Source organism: Podarcis vaucheri (assembly GCF_965113315.1).
Source record: "Podarcis vaucheri genome assembly, chromosome: 2".
Classification (NCBI taxonomy): Eukaryota; Metazoa; Chordata; class Lepidosauria; order Squamata; family Lacertidae; genus Podarcis; species Podarcis vaucheri.
In genome coordinates, this window is record NC_138760.1 from 107364629 (window position 1) to 107385590 (window position 20962).

General features: G+C 42.9%; 1 protein-coding gene across 9 annotated transcripts in view; it reads left to right on the forward strand.

The window, feature by feature from the left end:
* CADPS (calcium dependent secretion activator) overlaps positions 1 to 20962 on the forward strand; it is a 352734-nt gene that overhangs the window by 81784 nt on the left and 249988 nt on the right. For all 9 annotated transcript variants that reach the window (XM_082209239.1, XM_082209246.1, XM_082209238.1 and 6 more), the window contains exons 2-3: positions 1247 to 1360; positions 10023 to 10355. In XM_082209239.1, the coding sequence (XP_082065365.1) occupies positions 1247 to 1360; positions 10023 to 10355 (447 nt within the window). The remainder of the gene's footprint in view (positions 1 to 1246; positions 1361 to 10022; positions 10356 to 20962) is intronic.

Here is a 20962-nt window from a genome sequence, read left to right on the forward strand (position 1 = left end):
TCCTCTTAGGAATTGACTTCTCCTCTCAGCAGCCATGGTTGCTGTTGAAACAGGGGGTGGGGGAGATCAATAAGCGCCTGCTGTTCTGCAATCTATAAAATAATCACATTAAGGTTTACTAGAGACACATACAGGATGCAAGGGTGCATTGCTGGTTTACTCCAGTACAGCTAAAATTGTATATTCTTTCAGTAAACAAACAATGCTACAGATTGTAAAATTCCAAGCTTTATTTCTCATAGTAAAGTACTTAATGCATGTGCAAAAAGTCTCCAGAAATGTCAGCCAACATCATTCATTTTCAAAACAGTCTAACCAAACTCCTATTAAAATGGAGCCACAAAGAAAAAAATTATTTGTTGTCATTGGGAAATGTTGGGTCCCCCCCCCCCTAAAAAAAATGTGGTTGTTCTGGAACATAAAACTGCACAGGGATGTTTTAAATAAAATGATACAAATTAAAATGTTGTTTGCATGCCAATTAACCACAAAGCATTTTGAGGCATATTGCATTGTGTTTTGTAGTTTTACTCTCATAATTTTTAAGCTCCGCCGTGGTTCCTTGTTCATTTCCTCACTCCCTGTCTCCCCACACAACACCTCCCCGTCATCTTGCCATCACCTTAAGACAAACATAAGGGCATAAATAGAGGCCTGTGGGATCAAGATAAGTGTGGATCAGGTGGCTTTGACTCAATCAACTTTCTTCCCCATCCATATCCCTCTCTCATGATGTTAGTATCCATGGCCATCCAATGAAGGGGAAGATGGAAAGATTCATACAAGAGAAAGTTCTTTTTCACACAGCTCATAGTTCAGCTATATAATTCTCTCCCACAATATGTATTGATGACCACCAACTTGGGTGGATTTAAAAGAAGGTTGGTCGACTTCATCAGAGGATAAGACTATAAATGAATAGTAGTCACAATGGCTATGTTATACTTCCATTGTTGGAGAAGGCTGAATTTCCCATGTTCAGTGGGGTAGGACTTCACAGCCATTCATAGTCTCTTTATTCTTTCCTAATGGTTAGGGGAAGCAGTACAAATTACACAGTACAATATACACAAATGTGGTTTATTTGCATACTTTTCCATATAACAGAATTCAATTTGTCTCCTTTTATAAATAACAATAATAATAATAATAACAACTGATGGTGTGTTTAAGCTACTCTACCTCTTTGCTGATCTTAATGACATTTCTATATAAATAACATTTTGCATTTTAATTGGTTTTTCAGATAAGTAAACAGCAGCTCCAAACCGTCAAGGATCGCTTCCAAGCCTTCCTCAATGGAGAAACTCAGATTGTAGCAGATGAAGCTTTCATGAATGCCGTCCAGAGCTATTATGAGGTAAGAACACTAGAGTGGCAATTCCAGTTCTCAGGTTCTAAAGGGGGAGAAGCTGTCCCCATGTGCACAGAATGGACCAATCCGAGGCTGGGGTGGAGGAATCTGTCCGTTTCCATTTCATTCAGTTTTTCCTTTTTCCAGTCCTAAATTTAGGTTGTCATACTTTCACATTGGTTTGCTATGTGTGTGTGTGTGTGTGTGTGTGTGTGTGTGGAGCAGCCTCCCCACTACGTCACCCTCCAACTCACAGAGTGTCCTATTTCCGCAATGCGATTAACATTGTGAAAAGGGACAAACAACTCAATAGGGCTTCTCGCCATATGACCTGCTCTCTCAGGAACTAAAGTCCCAGAGTTCTTTCTTCCTGCTTGTATTTCTTTTGCACAGGTGGGAAGAGCAGTTAGGGTGTGGCAGCAGGTGAGCAGCAGGATGAAGGAACAGGCATCCTCATAATTGGTACACATACAGTACATCCCAGAGACAGAAGGAGCCTGTGCTGCTGCCATGATATAGGCCCAGGGACACAGGTGTGAAGATAGGTCTCTGGCCTCCAGAGTGCATAGAACAACTTAATCTCCAGCAACAGGAATTATTCATAGTTGCACACAAGTAAAGAGACAGAATTTGTTGAAACGTTTTCCAATAAATGTTAATCTAATATTAAAACTAAAACAACTTTGTGTTTTTAATCCCGCTTTGAAGCAGACAGTTGACTCGTCCAGCGTTCCCAACCTGGTACCTACCAGATGTTTTGGAGTAGAGCCCCCATCACCCATTCTGGATGGGGCTGATGCAAGAAGTAGTCCAAAACCTCTGGTGGGCACTGGATTGGAGAAGGCAAACTGTGGGTCCAAACATGTCCCTAAACTATATATTTCCACAAATTGTTTTCTACAAGTACAGTGGTACCTCAGGTTACATACGCTTCAGGTTACATACGCTTCAGGTTACAGACTCCGCTAACCCAGAAATCGTGCTTCAGGTTAAGAACTTTGCTTCAGGATGAGAACAGAAATCGTGCTCCGGTGGCGCAGTGGCAGCAGGAGGCCCCATTAGCTAAAGTGGTGCTTCAGGTTAAGAACAATTTCAGGTTAAGAACGGACCTCCGGAACAAATTAAGTACTCAACCCGAGGTACCACTGTACTAGGCAACTTTGTCCGGCTCTGTAAATGCCATCACCTTTCACCATGCTCAAAGCAGATTCCAGGCTTTATGCCTCAGTTTGTTAGTAAACTGTACCCTGTTCTTTCATCATGTCACCCTGAGATCCCAAACCAGATCAGGGTTTGTTGTGACTGTGGGCCACCAGGAACCAAAGTGAGTCTCAACTAACAAGTCCCATTACTTTCAATGGGAGTTTGTAGCAACTAATAGAAGGCGGATTGGGCCTGTTGTCTTCCATGAAATTATTGCAGTTTGTGTAAATAGCACGATTACAATTTCTGCAGCTCAGGTAGCATAAATCATTACGGCATGGATGTAGGGAGCAGGTAACCAGGGATGTGAGGCCTCTGCCTGAGATGCGGCAGCCAGTCAGATGGAGCAGGAGTCAAACCGGGTTCAACCTGTTCCTAACAACTGCAGCTGCTCAGAGGCAGCTAAACTGCAGTCTGTGAGTTCTGTTGATGTCATCTCCTGAAAAGGTCATGGAACCCATACTTGGCCCTGCACTTGATTTATTTTTGTCTAACAGTGGAGACTCAAGCTGTTTTGACCAGGGCTTTCAGTGGGCTGACCCAGAGAATGAATTTGGAGGATTATGGCATATTATAGCGCACAGAAATATTAAGACCTGGCCTAGGGCCTGCGCTTTTCACAACACGGTGCTGAAGCCGTCTATTGATTTTTTTCTATTATTAAAAAGGAGAAGCACCAGTTAATTGGGTCCTTCTAAGAGGCCTAGCCTAAGGACACTGGTTTTGACAATTCTGGCATGGCAGGAAAGGGGTTTATTAAGTGGTCTGCTTCAAAACCCAGCAATTTTCAGATTGTCCATGAAAGAAAGAAAAACGTTTGAGAACCTCTGCAGCAGCGTGTTTCTTTTTTCCTAACTTTGGGAAAGAAGAGTTTAGATGGCTTTAAGATGGGATTTGACAAACTCACGGAGGATATGTTTTTAAGAACTATCGTTGTTGTTGATGATGATGATAATTTATTACTTATACCCCAACCATCTGACTGGGTTGCCTCAGCCACTCTGGACGGCTTCCAACAGAAAATAAAAAACATAACCAAACATCGAAAACTTCCCCATACAACGATGCCTATATGGAATCTTTCTGGTCAGAAGCAGTGTGTCTCTGTGTTCTGTTTCTACATTCCAAGGCAGTGTAGATCTATGTACTGTTTCTATGTTCAGAGGTAACGTAGCTCTGAAAATCAGTTGCTGAGAGGCAACAGTTGGGAAGGGTTATTGCCTTTAGGCCATTCTTTTAAGCTTCCAAGAGGCATCTGATTAGCTCCTGTGGGAAACGAGATGCGGGACAAGGTGGGTCTTTGGTCTGATTCAGCAGAACACTTCTTACTCACCAAACTCTTTATGACAAGTGTGTGTGTGTGTGTGTGTGTGTGTGTGTGTGTGCCTGCCTGCCTAAAGGCTCATGTCCTCACACCACTTATTTTGGAATAGCTTTCAGTGGGCTGACCCAGAGAATGAATTTGGAGGATTGTGGCGTATTATAGTGCACAGAAATATTAACTAACAATTCATCTGAGTAAATTTACACTGCCTCAGGGGCTTGTTTTTTTTGGGGGGGGGTGTTTTCTAAGCAACAAACAATTGGGAAGGTTATAAAAAGACTAATGCGGAACTGAGGGAGTACTTATCCTACAGTATTCAGTCATTAGATTATTTTGTGTCATTTTTCTCATTCCAGAGGTCATAAATTTCAATTAGGGAGTGCTATTTTCCAATTATATAATATCTTTGTTAAAAGAATCAATATTTTGGCAGTTAATTAGGTTTTTTAGAAATAAGTCTTCTGCGTACTAATTAATCTCTGCGACCGATCATCACGGCATCTATAACTGTTTACAAGTTGTCAGATAGCTCACTTGACATCTCTATACACTCGTTGAGTTCAGTTCACATGGATGAATAATAATCAGGGAAGGAAAACACCATATTTTGGGTATACAACATCCATATGCATTAACATTTGCTTTCATATTTTACATGCAAGCTCCCTTTATGTGTCAGGGGGCCAACTTTGCAGATTTCATGTTTTCCTAACTAGAATTTCTACATACACAGCAAACCAAATGCTAGAGTTAGTGAGTATCTGCTGCTGTAAAAGCACTTAGGAACATAGGATGTTGCTTCTTATGGAACTGGACCATTGAACCATCTGGACTAGTATTTGTTTATTTAGAAAAGTTATAGACTGCTAGCAATAATAGGAAGGTTCATTAAATGGAGTCACACCACTGGTCCATCTAATTCTGTATTATCTGCACTGACTGGCAGTAGCTCTCCAAGACATCTGGTCCTTCCTGGTCCTTCCTGCATGTGGTGATGGTTGTTTTCTTCAAGCAGTAACCAGCACAACCAATTGGTACCCTTAACATGATTTGATTCTTGCATATTCCTGCTGCTGGTGATGGTGGGGGTTTTTTTGCATGTGTGCCTCCTTGCTCATGAAGAGCAGGCTGGATCAAGATGCTCCTTCAAAGCCTGATAGCAAAGTCACTCCCAACCCACTTCCATCTCCTTCTCCAGGAAATATGAAAGATGCCATCTTGCTCAGAGTGTCAGGAGGGGACTTGAAACATTCTTCTGCTTCAAGTTTGCAAGGCTAGAGTGAGAATCCTCACACTTCCTTTCTTCCTTTTGTACTCGTGCAGTCTGTTCTCCTTTTTTATGGAAGTGTCTCTTCCTCCAATGCACGTGGAGAGCATTATAAGCTTTTAGTGCTTTTCCAAGCTCAAGATACTCAATGCAGAAAACTGCTGTGTCCTCGGGTCATCCTTCAGTCCCTTAATTATTGAACATTTGCAGATACATCCCTCTGCCGGCCTAGCTTCTTCACAGTGTACTGCATTCATTCCATCCTTGACGCCATTAAGAAAGCAATGCTTTACGCCTTCCAGGCTGCCAGCAGCCCTCCCTGTTATGTCAAATTGAGAGAAATGCCTTCTTGTTTCTAACGGGACACCATTATCGCCTTGACCCATTTTCCCTTTTCTTTCTTTTATTCGAAATAAGATCATCTCACGGGCACCCTGCTTTGCCTCTCTTCTTCTCTTATGCACCTGCTTTGTTTTAGATTCGCTGATCTAAATGGAAGGGCATCTCAGTTGTAAAAAGCTCTGAAAACTGAGTAAACTGTGAGGCAGAGCAGAATTGGGCCATAATGGCTGTGTCCTGCCTCTCCTATGCTTTGGAATGCTGAGAATCACAAGTGGGGAGAACACTGTTGCCCATAGGTCCTACTTGTGGGTTTTCCATGGACATCTGGTTTGCCATTGTGAGAACAGGATGTTCTTATGTTTTTGTCCATGCTTGTTGTGGAAGCACAAGTTATCTTCAATACTTTTTGAGTCCCCCCACTGCTGCAAGTGGCTAGAAGCTCCAGAATTAGCTCTGGCTCCCTTTGCAGGAGAAAGCACTGGAGACATTTGCTGTCTTTTCAAGAGTCTCAGCAGAGCAAGCAGGGAATGCTTCAAGCTTGTGAGGGACACCAGACGGAGCCAGGAACAAAATGGTAGCTTTGGGGGAGAGCCCAGTGCAAAATGGTGGCTCAAAGGGGTGGGTGCAAGCATACTCAGATGAGCTGCATATCCAACTTACAAACACATCTGAGTTACTACAGAACCTGGATTCTTTCACCAGATTCTAAAACTGGCCGCTGGATCTGCAGAAGTGGGCCGCTGGAGCTGTGCAATAATAATATATAATAATAATTTATTATTTATACCCTGCCCATCTGGCTGGATTTCCCCAGCCACTCTGGGCGGCTTCCAACAGAATATTAAAATACAATACTCTATTAAACAATAAAATCTTCTCTAAACAGGGCTGCCTTCAGATGTCTTCTAAAAGTCTGGTAGTTGCTGTTCTCTTTGACATCTGGTGGGAGGGCGTCCCACAGGGCAGGTGCCACTACCGAGAAGGCCCTCTGCCTGGTTCCCTGCAAGGCAGCCAAATGATGCTCATGTTTCACAAGTGAACACATGTGCTAATAGAAAAACCAACAGTCTAACCTTGCATTTAACAAGTCATCTGCTGGTAACCATAGGATTCCAGGCCGGTGAATGAGGAGGCTGGCCGAGGAGGGACGGATCTCTCCATTCCTCCTTTGCCCATTGGCTTGGTTCCCATTCCTCATCATTCTGTTTGATAAGAGGGTTTTTATTCCTATATTGTAACTAGCCTGCTAAGAGGCTAGTATCCTGAATAACAGAGGGATTCCTCTCTATTAGCCTCTTAGCAGGCTAGTAAAACAAAAACAAAACCAACGCCCTTTAGACTACTAATCCTTTTGGACTTTTTTGAAGACTGGCTGGTGGTCCTTCATGGTGAGCTTTCAGGAGTTCCAGCCCTTCCACTTCATCTCCACCCCCCTGGGGTGTCCTGCTTTCAGAGAAAGGATATGTGTCATGTTTTATTCCCTGCGTGGACGATTCTATCTTCGAGGTGGACATTTCTCTTTCATCTTTTCATCTTTTTTTCATACCTTTGCCAGAAAGAGGTCACTGTTGACAGGTGGCTCCTAGGGAAAGAAAAAATGTCATCTTTCCCTGTTCTTCCCCAGAGCGGCTGTCACAGTGTCAAATGGCTTTCATCCCCTGCGTCTGACCTCTGCTTTGTACTCCATCTGTCTGCATAGAGTGATGAAAAGAGACCCTCAGAATAGTGTGAGGCACAGATTGCTTTTCTTACACTCGACTCTACATAGCAACAAGGTTTGATCTGCGACCGGTTCTCAAATAGCATCCTGTCACTCACTGGCATCTCCTTCTCCTTTAATTAAAGTGTGGCCACAATGCTCCTAGCAGGCCACAATGTATTGGAAAGTTGTTATGTGAGAAGGTGAGAGGTGGATTTTCTCATCCCGGTTTGTCTGATAATGGCGTTAGGTCAATTGCTTAGGTAATATGTTCTCCTTACAAGACATTCTGAGACATTCTGTTGTTTCTGTCAAGCTACAAGGCATGAGGACACAGAATAATTTCGTTTATTGAAATGGCCTAGTTCTTGAAACTGTTTGGGTAAACAGAAGTTCAGAAAAGCAGGACCCCAGAAAGGGAAAAAATAGATATTAAGGAGTGGGGGTCATGTTCTAGAATGATAGAATTGTATAGTTGGAAGGGATCCCAAGAACCAATCTAGTCCAACCTCCTACAATACAGGAATCACAACTAATAAAGGAATCCCAGCCTCTGGCCATCTGTCAGGGATTCTTTAGTTGTGATTCCTTCATTGCAGGAATGAAGCAGGTGGCATATTATTAAACCACTGTGGTATGATAGCCAATTCACTTTCATGCCTTGCAGACTATTGGCAAGGGTGGCAAAAAAGGGAAACTGAAAAAGTCCCATAGAAATGAACAGAAATGTAGCATTAATGTTGGTGGGTTGCATCATAATGCTTTCCAAAAGGTGAAAGAAAATTGCAGTAGAAGAAGAAAGAATTGATCCCAAGCACCTAACCCGAGCAGTCAAAACCTGGAGATGAAGATGATGAAGATAATAATAATAATAATAATAATAATAATAATAATAATAATAATAATAATAATAATATTTATACCCTGCCCATCTGGCAGGGTTTCCCCAGCCACTCTGGGCGGCTCCCAACAGAGTACATATTTGGTACCTAATCACAGAACCCAAGAGCTATGACATTCTGAATATTATGCGGTAGTTTAAGACCCGAAATAAGAAAGAACATGTTTACTTTGAGCCAAAACATGAATTCCAAAAGAAACTACTTTGATATAAAACCAGAAGTGGTTTTCTGGGTGGGCAGAACCACTACCCTAGCATGTGAGTTGCCATGGTTTCCTGGGAGGGGAAGGGACATGGCAGCAGGGAGTCTGGTGTGGTGGAAACACATTGTCGGAGCCAAACTGTCACTTCTGCCAGAGCATTTGCACCATGCTTTCCTCCCAAGCACCTTGCCCCTGCCCCACTCCCTCCTGGTAAGGGACATCAACCCACCTGCTGGGAAGAAGCATAGTGACTCAGGAGCCACTTCCGTATAAAACTAGTTTATGTTTTGAGCAGAAATGACTTGTTTCCAGCATGTTTGTTGTCCAGTGTAAGACCTTTCGATTCCCTGTATAAGAAATGTGAAGTAAAAATAATCTGAAAATAAATGAATAAAGAAGAAAAGTTTGGATTTGATATCCTGCTTTATCACTACCCTAGGGAGTCTCAAAGCGGCCAGCAGTCTTCTTTTCCCTTCCTCCCCCACAACAAACACTCTGTGAGGTGAGTAAGGCTGGGAGACTTCAGAGAAGTGTGACTAGCCCAAGGTCACCCAGCAGCTGCATGTGGAGGAGCGGGGAAGCAAACCCGGTTCACCAGATTACGAGTCTACCTCTCTTAACCACTACACCACACTGGCTCTCTGAAAAAGCTCCTGAAACTTCAGGTTTTCCATAATGTATCCACATTCTAGTGCCCTGTCCTTCCTGTCCAATTTTTGTGGCAGATGTCAACACAGGATAAATTAAGTCAAAGGCACACAAAGCGTGCACTTTTCCAGTGAGGACACTGAGGGAGGGACAAAGGCTCAATATGATGGTCAGCATCACCTGCTTTGCAGGTTTAAGGTCCCAGGTTCAATCCCTGGCATCTCCAGTTAAAAGAGTTCAGGTAGCCGGTGATGATAAGATTTCTGCTCGAGACCCAGAAGAGCTGCTTCACAGTCCTAAAAATGTCTACTCAGAAGAAAGTCCTACTGCACTTTACTTCCAGATAAGTGTGGTTTAGATTGCTGCCTGACAATATTGGGTAGTTCAATGGTCTGACTTTTTTGCTGAATGAACATGGGTACAGGGGCCAGTCTCCCAGCACAGGCACATACAGCAAAATGAATGGATGGGTGGATGTGCAGTTTATAAGTGACAAGATATGTGATTTACACACTTTCCCCTACACTGAAAGACTTTCGTTGTCAGGCATTTGTCATGTTTGAATTGCCCCTGAGAGAGAAAGAGAATAGCAGAGCCTGAATCTGATTATGTAGTGACTTTTATCAAAATCTGTGTTCAGCTTAAAATGTCATTCCATTACATGGCTGCCAAAGTTCTGCTTGGGAAGAAAAATATGTCCTTTTTTCTTGTTTCTTTTTTTTAAAAAAGAAAAGGTTTGCAAAGTATAGATGCTGTGTACACAGTGCTATTTTTCTAGGGGAAAGAGGTGCCGGAACTCACAGTGAACACCTTCCTTGTTCTCCCTTGTTCTTTCATAATGGCAATGGTGCCCGCCTGAAAAAAAGTCATGGCTTACTATTCCAGTTCATTGGGTCTAGCTTTAAACACAGGGTGCAATGCTATATTCCTTGACTACTGTCTAGTGCATACTGTCCAGTGCATAAGCCACTAGACAGTATTTCCTAATGTGATTTGCTTCCAGTCATTTCACAGCCAGCATGTTCTGAAACAGCCAGGAGGGGAATTGAGATTTCATTTTATCCTATTGTTTTACTTGCAGGTGTTTCTGAAAAGTGACCGTGTTGCCAGAATGGTTCAGAGTGGTGGTTTCTCGGCCAACGACTCTCGGGAAGTCTTCAAGAAACATATTGAAAAGAGGGTCCGAAGTCTCCCCGAGATCGATGGCCTCAGCAAGGAGACTGTTCTGAGTTCCTGGATGGCAAAATTCGATGCAATCTATCGCGGTGAAGAGGATCCTCGCAAAGCCCAAGCCAGGATGACCGCGAGTGCTGCTTCAGAGCTGATTCTCAGCAAGGAACAACTGTATGAGATGTTCCAGAACATCTTGGGTATCAAGAAATTTGAGCACCAGCTTCTTTACAATGCGTGTCAGGTAAGACTCCCTATTTTCCAGGAGAATGCCAGCTGTTTGTATATGAGTGTACCCATGTGGATTTCTACTCTTACTATGGCATTGGCCTGTACATTGGTTGAATTTTCAGGAGAATAACAAGGAAGTCTTTCAACGGTGATGATTCATGGGTGCTTCCCACAAGCTTTATTTTGCATGTATTCTTGTGGGAGGATATTGAGTGTGACAACTTACATGCCGTCTCATCAGCATTGCTACTAAAAGAGTTTAGACTCCGCAACTGGCTTGTACGCTATCTGTTCACTCTTGTCTAGCTGCCTAAGAGATGGGATGTGCTCCGCCGTGCTGTACATCAAGAGGATGGTGCTGTTAGAGGAAGGGCTTTCAGGAATAGCTGTTTGCAGAACTAATTTTGTATAACATCAGCAGTGCGTACAGAGGTGACAGCCTCTGGCCAGAGGGCTTTGACAGCCTCTGTTGAGCAGCAAGCCAGGCACAGGGCCAGGCACCAAGGTCTGACAATGAGTAGTGGTGATCAGGCAGAGGACAGTCAGATGGGAAAGGAGGAGCCAGGGAGGTGAAGCTGGGGTGGAATTTGATCATCAGTCACCCAGCATGCAGCTCCTCATGGTGGACTTAGAAAAGGAGAGTGAAGCCGCTTTGTGATGAACCGAGAGGAGCTTGCCATGGGGAGCCCACGTTGCAAAGAACACAGAAATGTCAATATAAGAAGGAAGCAAAAGGACGACTGATCTTCCTACCTCCCTGCATGTTGACAGTTTTGTTGAAAATGAATTGTGGCATTGAGAGTCTCCTTCTGCGCTCTTGCCCCTATTTCAGTGAAATTTGCATTAAGCCTTTTTATGAGTATCCTTCCTTGTTGGAATCTCTTGTTCTGCAAATACCCACTTTCCGGCTAATCTCTACGGGTGTGTTTTTGTGGTAGCATTTTTCCAGTGGGCTGTTGGTGGAGCTATTGTGGTGGGTGCAGGCATCTTACACTGGCATTTGGTGCCAAAACGCAACTGTGAATATTCCAGGACTAAATGGTGATAGAAGGGGCAGTGTGTGGGCAAATATTATCTTTTTATAGTGAAGTGCAGAACCCTTCATCTGCCCTTCTTCTCTATAGTCTCTTAATCTCTGCAAGGGAGTAGCCACAGTATTTTTCCACATGAAAAGTATTTAAATTAAAATAGAACTGAGGAGGCTTGCATAAGTGAAAGAATTAGATGAGAGCTGGCATGGTGTGGGTAGTTAGAGTGTTGGACCAGGACCTGGGTTCAAATCTCTACTCAGCTATGAAGCTCACTGGGCCAGTCGCTATCTCTGAGCCCAGCTTGCCTCCCAGGTTGTTGTAAAAATAAAACGGGGAGCAGCTATCTTGAGCTTTGAGAATGTAACAAAATAAATAAAGCTGAAGCTACCATGAGAGTTGAGGCAAGTGTAAAAGGTACATGTGAGCAAAGTTTGTGTCACATAGACTAGGAGTCCCCAAGTTGCAGGCTGTCAGCTTGCTGTGGTCTGCAGTGTGTTTGTGTAAAAAAATAAGTTTACACAGTGCATCTAACACAGTGCATTTAAATTGCTGCAACAGGTGAAAAAAACATTGAGTGATCTGGTAAGATCTTCAGCAATTTTCAAGTGGGGCAAAATAAGTCTGGGAACCACTGACAGGCCTAACCTGGTGCCTTTCAGAGGTTGTTGTTGTTTAGTTGTGTCCAACTCTTCGTGACCCCATGGACCAGAGCATGCCAGGCACTCCTGTCTTCCACTGCCTCATGCAGTTTGGTCAAACTCATGCTCAGCCTTTCAGAGGTTACTGGACTGTAATTCCTACCACCTTTGAACATTGACCATGTTGGCTGGGAATGATAGGAGTTGGTCTAAAACATATGTAAGGCACCAGGTTGAGAATGGCTATTTTATGGATTTTTTCGGGGAGAGGGGGGCAGGAAGAGTGAACAGAACCTGATAGGTTAGCCATTGAATCTCCTAGTTCCCTTCCATCAAGTTCATGCAATGTCATGATTTATATACTAAGGCATTGCTCTTCAGCCTCTCTGTCCCCAGATGTTGTTGAACTACGGCTCCATCATGCCTGACCATTGGTTAAGCTGTCTGGGGATGATGGGTTTTGTAGTCCCACAGCACCTCAGGAGACAAGGCTGAAGAACTAAAGGAGAATGATATGATTCTGATATATCACTTTTTAGCCTAATATTTATTGACTGTTCCTTTTTATATGAGCATGCTTACAGATTTCCCTTCTTCTTTTTGTCCTCCAAATTCACAGCAGTGCATCTCTTTTTTTAGAGCAAATTCAGTCATTTGGTACTTTCCTTTTCAGATTTACATATTCATTCCCAGGAGACGAGGATTATATTTGTTTCATGAATAGATTAATTTCCTCGCTTTTTTCATCTCTCTCCTCCTCAAAGTCAAAAAAGAGAGAAATATTACACAGTTCAAAAGAACACAGTGGGCATTGCTGTTCTGATTAATAACCCTGCTGCCCAGCCAAGGAGAGAATAAAGGAGAGAATTAGGGAAATGAAGAGGCAGAAAGATAACTTCAAAGGGATTGCTAATTCTGGGTTTACTCCATCACAGCTGCAGTCTCCTGCCTGGGAGCTGGGCTTGCACACCATTCTGTCTCCTGCCCTACATCTTTTTTATAAAAAAATCACCCACACCTCAGGCTGTGCTGGCTGCTTACATTATCATGTGACAACTGGAGACAGATCACATAGTAAGAGCAAAAATGTGAAATATTGGTGCCGGGAGCAAAAGGATCCCGAGTCTCTGTGGATAAGGATAGAGGAGCAATGCAATAACTAGGTTACAGCAGCATGGGGAGGTCTACATGTCCTTGAAGATCCCATTAATACTAGCAATCATATTCTCTCTCCTGCTCAGTACCAGTCGGTCACAATTACTGTGTCGCTTCCAGATGGACATACCATTTAAGAATCATGGAACTGTAGAAGGGAAGGGGGCCAAGGGTCATCTAGTCCCACCCCCCCTGCAATGTAGGAATCTCAGCTAAAGCATCCATGACAGATGGCCATACAACCTCTGTCAGGAGTTCAGCCTACACTCGAGTAGGACTCTGGCAGAGACACATGCCTGACTGGCATGTTCCCTCCCTCCTGGTCGATCGTTCGGGAGCTTCATAAGCTTTCTTCAGCCCGAACATCACAGCGACCGATGTTAACCGACACCGGCACACTTAGGGATCCGCAGAGTTTGCGCATCATGCGTATGACAGACCTCAGCAACTCAGCATTTTGGCTAATCTACATTATTTACATATAAAAACACAGGGAGCACTGCAACATGGCTCCCTCTCTCTATAGCAAAGAGAGAAAGAACAAAGGACAATAGTCCCACTCCAGCTTAGTGATATAGTTTCAGTGGTCCAGGAAATGCCTATATTCATGCATGCAGAAAGCGTCAGGTCCAATCCTTGGCATCTTCAGTTAGTAGGGGATGTAGAAGATCTCTGCCTGAGACTGTATGGTAAGCCACTGCTGGATGTATGAGACAATCCAGGAATAGATACTTAATATCAGATAGCTTTTGAAGGACCACTATGTTAAAGTTGTGTGTGTGTGTGTTGTAAAAATATATATATAGTTTTTCGGGTTTTAGAAATTTACAGTCAATTATCCAACAACCAACATAAAAAGAGAATTCCAAAGAATCTCCTGAACTTCCCTCCTCCCCTTTGGGGGTCCTTATATTAAGTTTTTCCTCCAGCATCTTTTCTATTAACCCAAATCTTTTAAATCTCTATTATACTCCAAATTCAACATTGAACTACAAGTGTTATTCCAATCCTACTAACGATTTTAATTGTTTACAATGGTTTTTAAGGTAAATTATATATTTTCCCCATTCCTTATTAAAATTTTGATCTTCCTGGTTCCTGATTCTTCCAGTCATTTTTGCCAATTTGGCATAGTCCATCACCTTAATCTGCCATTCTTCTCTGGTAGGGACTTGGTTTTCTTTCCATCTCTGGGCCATTAACATCCAAGCAGCAGTGGTCGCATACATAAATAGTCTTTTCTGAACCATTGGAATTTCACCACCTAGAATCCCTAAAAGAGAAGCTGGGGGAGAGGAGTTATGAAAAGGTTATTTTATACATTTTTTTCAGTTCATTGTATATCATTTCCCGATAAGGTAATGGCTACAAGTGGGCTGCAACCCAGCCAAAGCTCTCGGGAGTTTCAAACAGGAGCGAACAGAGAAGGAAGTAGTGTGTCAGAAAGGGAAGAGGGGGGAGCTGATCCAATCCCTTCTCCGAGTCGGCTAAGGGGAGGGCTGTTGGACTGGAAACAAAGCAAGCATCATAAGGCAATAGTAGTTCTCTATCTTCTGTAGAATCTGGAAGGGGTCTTCAGAAGGGTCATCTTGATTGATGATGTCGGAGGCTCTGTTAGAGCCTTCAGGAGCTCCGTTTGTTTTGACAATAAATCATCCTTCTTCTTTTTTAAGAAAGTCTTTATTAAGTTTCACATAAACAAGTGTACATGAGTTACATAACATACGAAACAGAAAACACTACAAATGAATAAAAACAATAAAGTAAGAAATCATCCTTTTTAATTAACTACGCTTACTGTGTGATCAAGCCGGGGACTGGACCTCTGACATTTGTTGACAGAAAACAAACTATAGTGAGTCTGCTGGGCTAGGTTCACACATTCAAACAAACTATAGTTAGGCCAGACAAACTATGATTTAGCATTATGTGTGAAACACTGAAAGCAGCCAGGTCTGCTTGGTGAACCACTGCTAGGAAGTATTCCAAGCAATCGTATTTGTAGCCAGCATTTGCTGGTTGGTGCGAAGGCAGCCTCCAGTGGGAATGCACACAACTTGAATTAACTATTGTGGGAAATCTTGGCTGAGCTAAAGGGGCTGGAGAGGAGCAAAACAGCTATGATCTCCTTCCCATGAGCCCACATGTTTGCTCTAAGACATCGTTTGGCTTAGCATGACATGCAAACACGGCCATTATCAAGTTGATATGTATGTAGAAGTACAATTCCAAAGAGGTGGAGAGGAAACCCCAGATTGGGGGTAGGTGGGGGATAGAGATTACATCAAAAACTGTATGACAATTGGTCTCTAAGATGGAGTCTTATCATTATACCAGCAGAAAACACTGTTCCATTGATGCCGTTCCTCTGTTCAGCTCTCTTTCAAATCCTTGCTTCCTGCCTTCTGTAAAGGCCACACTTTAAAATCCCTTTTACGAAACAACATTTGCTCCGTGGGTCTCGTATTGTCAGAAAGGACTGGGGGAAGCTCATTAGGTAACCTGCCTGGCAAGACTCTCCCTGTGGGCTGAGTTCACCCATGCGCCGAGTGTAAAATCTCCGCAGCTGGTTTTAATGCTTGGGTGATGCAGTGCCTGGCTTTATTTATGTTCTTTTATTGCTCATTAAACCAGCAAACCTACAATTAATTAGGGATTTGTTAGAAGTACGTATTTCAGTGAGAATGCAAACACTTAACACAAGGATTACTTTGCTATTTTTAATATGTGTAAGATAAGGATAATTAACAGAGATTCTCTAGGGGGAGAGCATCTTATATAAGCCATCTCTTTGGAAGAAAATAAAACAGAGCTCCAAGCTTTAGCCATATCGGGAAGGGTTTAGCTATTTCATGAGGGTTTTTGTGTTTGTGAATCAGTATATGTGGAGATTAAAATGATAATACCCAAGAAAAGCTGGACACTGTGATTACAATTTGCCGTGACCAATGCTTGGCCTAGACCTTTCCCTCCCCCCTCCCACCCCTCATTAGATCTCTCAGTAGGTTTATTTTCATCTCATTCAGTTCATTTCCTGCACTGCTTCCTGAAGCTACTGATGAAAATATTTTTAAAAAAGAAAATAAAAGAAATAATCTAGGGACCCAGAGGTAGAGTTCAGAGCTGTTTTCCAGGCAGGCTCTGGGTATGATTTATGTGTGATAAGTACAGAGTCATGAAACAGCTAAGGAACTGAACAGAAATAATAATACTACTAATAATAATAATAATATGTTGCACAGTTTGATTAGATAAGAGCCTCTTAAATATCAATATAAACTGAAACTACCAGCAGATCAAAATCCAGAAATACAGTAGAGACAACCAAAAACCACCAACCAGATATGCAAGTATGTATTTATAAATTGCAATTATTATTATTACTACTATTATTATTATTACTACTAAACGGAGGACATAGATGATGCCTTCCTGGAACAGATGGCCAAGCATGCAAAAGGAAGGGAGATAGTAGTAATGGGGGACTTCAATTACCCGGATATTTGTTGGACGTCAAACTCAGCCAAGAGCATAAGGTCAAACAGATTCCTCACTGGCCTTGCAGACAACTTCATTGTCCAGAAAGTGGGAGAAGCAACAAGAGGAACAGCCATTTTAGATCTGGTCCTAACCAATGTTGATGACCTAGTTAGTGGGGTAGATGTGGAAGGATCATTAGGCGCGAGTGATCATGCTCTTCTGAAGTTTACTATACAGCGGAAAGGAGCAGCCAAGCATACTAGGACTCAATTTCTTGACTTTAAGAAAGCCGACTTCATAAAACTTAGGGAAGTCCATGATCCCATGGACAGCAATACTAAAAGGAAAGGGAGTTCATGATGGCTGGGAGTTTGTTAAGAGGGAGATAGTAAAAGCACAATGTCAGGCAATACCAATGAGACGGAAACATGGAAGGTGCCTAAAGAAGCCAGGGTGGCTATCTAAAGAACTTTTAACTGAATTAAGATTAAAAAAGGATGTGTACAAAAAATGGAAAAGGGGGGAAACCACCAAAGAGGAATTCAAACAAATAGCCAGCACGTGTAGACACAAAGTCAGAAAAGCTAAAGCACAGAATGAACTCAGGCTTGCTAGAGAGGTTAAAAGCAACAAAAAAGGCTTTTATGGGTATGTTCGTAGCAAAAGGAAGAACAAGGAAACAGTGGGGTCACTCAGAGGAGAAGATGGTGAAATGCAAACAGGGGACACAGAAAGGGCTGAACTCCTCAATGCCTTCTTTGCCTCAGTCTTCTCCGATAAAGAAAACAATGCCCGACCTGAAGAATTTGGAGCAAATGATTCAGCAAAGGAAACACAGCCCAGAATAACTAAGGAGATAGTACAAGAATATTTGGCTAGTTTAGATGTATTCAAGTCTCCAGGGCCAGATGAACTGCATCCAAGAGTATTAAAAGAACTGGCAGATGTGATCTCAGAACCACTGGCAGTCATCTTTGAGAATTCCTGGAGAACAGGCGAAGTCCCGGCAGACTGGAGGAGGGCAAATGTTGTCCCTATTTTCAAAAAGGGGAAAAGAGAGGACCCAAATAATTACCGCCCAGTCAGTCTGACATCAATAGCAGGGAAGATTCTGGAGCAGATCATTAAGCAAACAGTCTGTGAGCACCTAGAAAGGAATGCTGTGATCACCAATAGTCAGCATGGATTTTTGAAAAATAAGTCATGTCACACTAACCTGATCTCGTTTTTTGACAGAATTACAAGCCTGGTAGATGAAGGGAATGCAGTGGATGTAGCCTACCTTGATTTCAGCAAGGCATTTGACAAGGTGCCCCATGATATCCTTGTAAAGAAGCTGGTAAAATGCGGTCTTGACTATGCTACCACTCAGTGGATTTGTAACTGGCTGACTGACCGAACCCAAAGGGTGCTCATCAATGGTTCCTCTTCATCCTGGAGAAGAGTGACTAGTGGGGTGCCACAGGGTTCTGTCTTGGGCCCGGTCTTATTCAACATCTTTATCAACGACTTGGATGATGGACTCAAGGGCATCCTGATCAAATTTGCAGATGACACCAAACTGGGAGGGGTGGCTAACACCCCAGAGGACAGGATCACACTTCAAAACGACCTTGACAGATTAGAGAACTGGGCAAAAACAAACAAGATGAATTTTAACAGGGAGAAATGTAAAGTATTGCACTTGGGCAAAAAAAATGAGAGGCACAAATACAAGATGGGTGACACCTGGCTTGAGAGCAGTACATGTGAAAAGGATCTAGGAGTCTTGGTTGACCACAAACTTGACATGAGCCAACAGTGTGACGCGGCAGCTAAAAAAGCCAATGCAATTCTGGGCTGCATCAATAGGAGTATAGCATCTAGATCAAGGGAAGTAATAGTGCCACTGTATTCTGCTCTGGTCAGACCACACCTGGAGTACTGTGTCCAGTTCTGGGCACCACAATTCAAGAAGGACACTGACAAACTGGAACGTGTCCAGAGGAGGGCAACCAAAATGGTCAAAGGCCTGGAAACGATGCCTTATGAGGAACGGCTAAGGGAGCTGGGCATGTTTAGCCTGGAGAAGAGGAGGTTAAGGGGTGATATGATAGCCATGTTCAAATATATAAAAGGATGTCACATAGAGGAGGGAGAAAGGTTGTTTTCTGCTGCTCCGGAGAAGCGGACACGGAGCAATGGATCCAAACTACAAGAAAGAAGATTCCACCTAAACATTAGGAAGAACTTCCTGACAGTAAGAGCTGTTCGACAGTGGAATTTGCTGCCAAGGAGTGTGGTGGAGTCTCCTACTTTGGAGGTCTTTAAGCAGAGGCTTGACAACCATATGTCAGGAGTGCTCTGATGGTGTTTCCTGCTTGGCAGGGGGTTGGACTCGATGGCCCTTGTGGTCTCTTCCAACTCTATGATTCTATGATTCTACTACTCCTACTGCTTCTCCTCTCACATCTGCTGCTATCTCCCCAAATTAAGTTCACACTGAAAGGGGGGAGGGTTACACACACTCCACCCCTCACCAGGGAGCAACCACAATCCCCACACCTCAGCCCAATAATACCCATAAAAACAATGTGCACTATTTAATAAGTAAAGAAATGCATGCAGCTACCGCCCTGAAATGTGCAAAGATTCTTTGTGACAACTTGGTTGGTTAAGGAAGGGTGTTGGTAAGCTAGGATGTTGGTAAGGTGTTGGTTAGCTAGTGGTAGTAAGTGATGTAAGGACAGCACTTTGGTGGCTCAGGTGATGATTTGTGGAAGGTGGACATGTGGGGGGGGGATGAGGATGACCGAGGAACCTTGATTGGCTAGAAAGGAAAAACAGTACAATCGGAACCAAAGGTGTCAATACAGAAGTGCAATGTGGGGAGAAGAGTATTCTGAGTCACTTTGAAACCAGCCACAGGAACTTGGGAAAATTTCTATTAGGAGACTCCCAATCATAGCTGTCAACTTTCAGATTTGAAAATAAGGGATCAGCAGCCTCACCTGTCCCGGGGACAGTCTACGGGATATCTAACAATCCGAGATAGCAGCGGGAAGCAGCAGAAAACAGCGCTGAAAGAAGGGAATTTCCCACACACAAAAAAGGGAAGGTTGATAGCTATGCCCCCAATGGGTCCTGAGACAATGTATTGGCACTAAGAGGCTGCCGGCTTCCATACCGGGGGTTAAAATTAAAAGCAGACCAGTGGCATATGCTCTTAAATTTGCAACACCAACCAACAACAACAAAAAGCTGCTTAATATAATCAGTATAAAGATTCTGTGATGAAGTTACCTTACACTCAAAAGTAGAGGAAGCAGTGAAGCCTTTTACTAGCAGTTTGATGCAATACATAATATACTTTCTGGAAGAAGGCTCGTCTTATTTTGACTTTCGCTTGCACAATTTATCCATGCTGGTGTTAGAAAGCCATATACTTTTCTCTGTTGGAATGCCATAATTTTCTACACAACTCCTGGTATAATGCTGTGATTGCAACTAATCAGTCAATCACTCATGCTTAGATAAGCGTACTTTGGATTTTCATTTTTCTTCTCCAAAATGATTTTGCCGTTATATAAGCTTTGGAGTATGGCTGAGTGTGAGGTTTTGCACTAAGGTGATGAGCATGTCTTTCAGCGTCCATATTGACAAAAAGCTGGGTGAATTACAAAGTTCAGGCTCTAGGATTAGCAAACGAGCATTCACGGTGTTGTTGTTTCGATTGCTTCCAAAAGCATTTCAGCAAAGCCCTTATGTGCATTTAGCATTAGCACATCCAGGATTTTGGTGCCAAGTGATTAATTACAAAAGCAGATCTTGCCTCAGCTATATCTACAAGAGATTCAAGGAGACAGTTCCTCCCTTCTCCCACCTCCCATATTGCTTTTCTTCTGTGCCTTGTAGTGAAATGACGCAGCATCATTATTTACATTAACTTCCACTTAGCAAGTGCCTTTTATCTAGGCACTGTGCATTGCATTTACGGTTGAGGCAAAGTTTTGTTATGCTCAAAGAAAGGCATATTATGCAGCAGTGAATTGAATCACCAGAGGTCACAGTTTGATGCAAGGTGAGAGCCAGAAATAGACTCTGGGCTTCTGGTCTCTTCTAATCCTATTCTCTCTTGCATTGCCACTCTCACAGTTTATTTCAGGTGAGCTTAAAAATTGTTGCAGGCTTTCCATGGCACCTGAATGATGTCAAAGCAGAAAGCATTTATATCTGATTTTGGAGATGCTCTGAGTCTGCCTAGGCAGGCAGCCAGGATTATGAATGGAAGCAGAGAATGTCATCTGTCAGATCGATATCCATGAGAACACACGTTG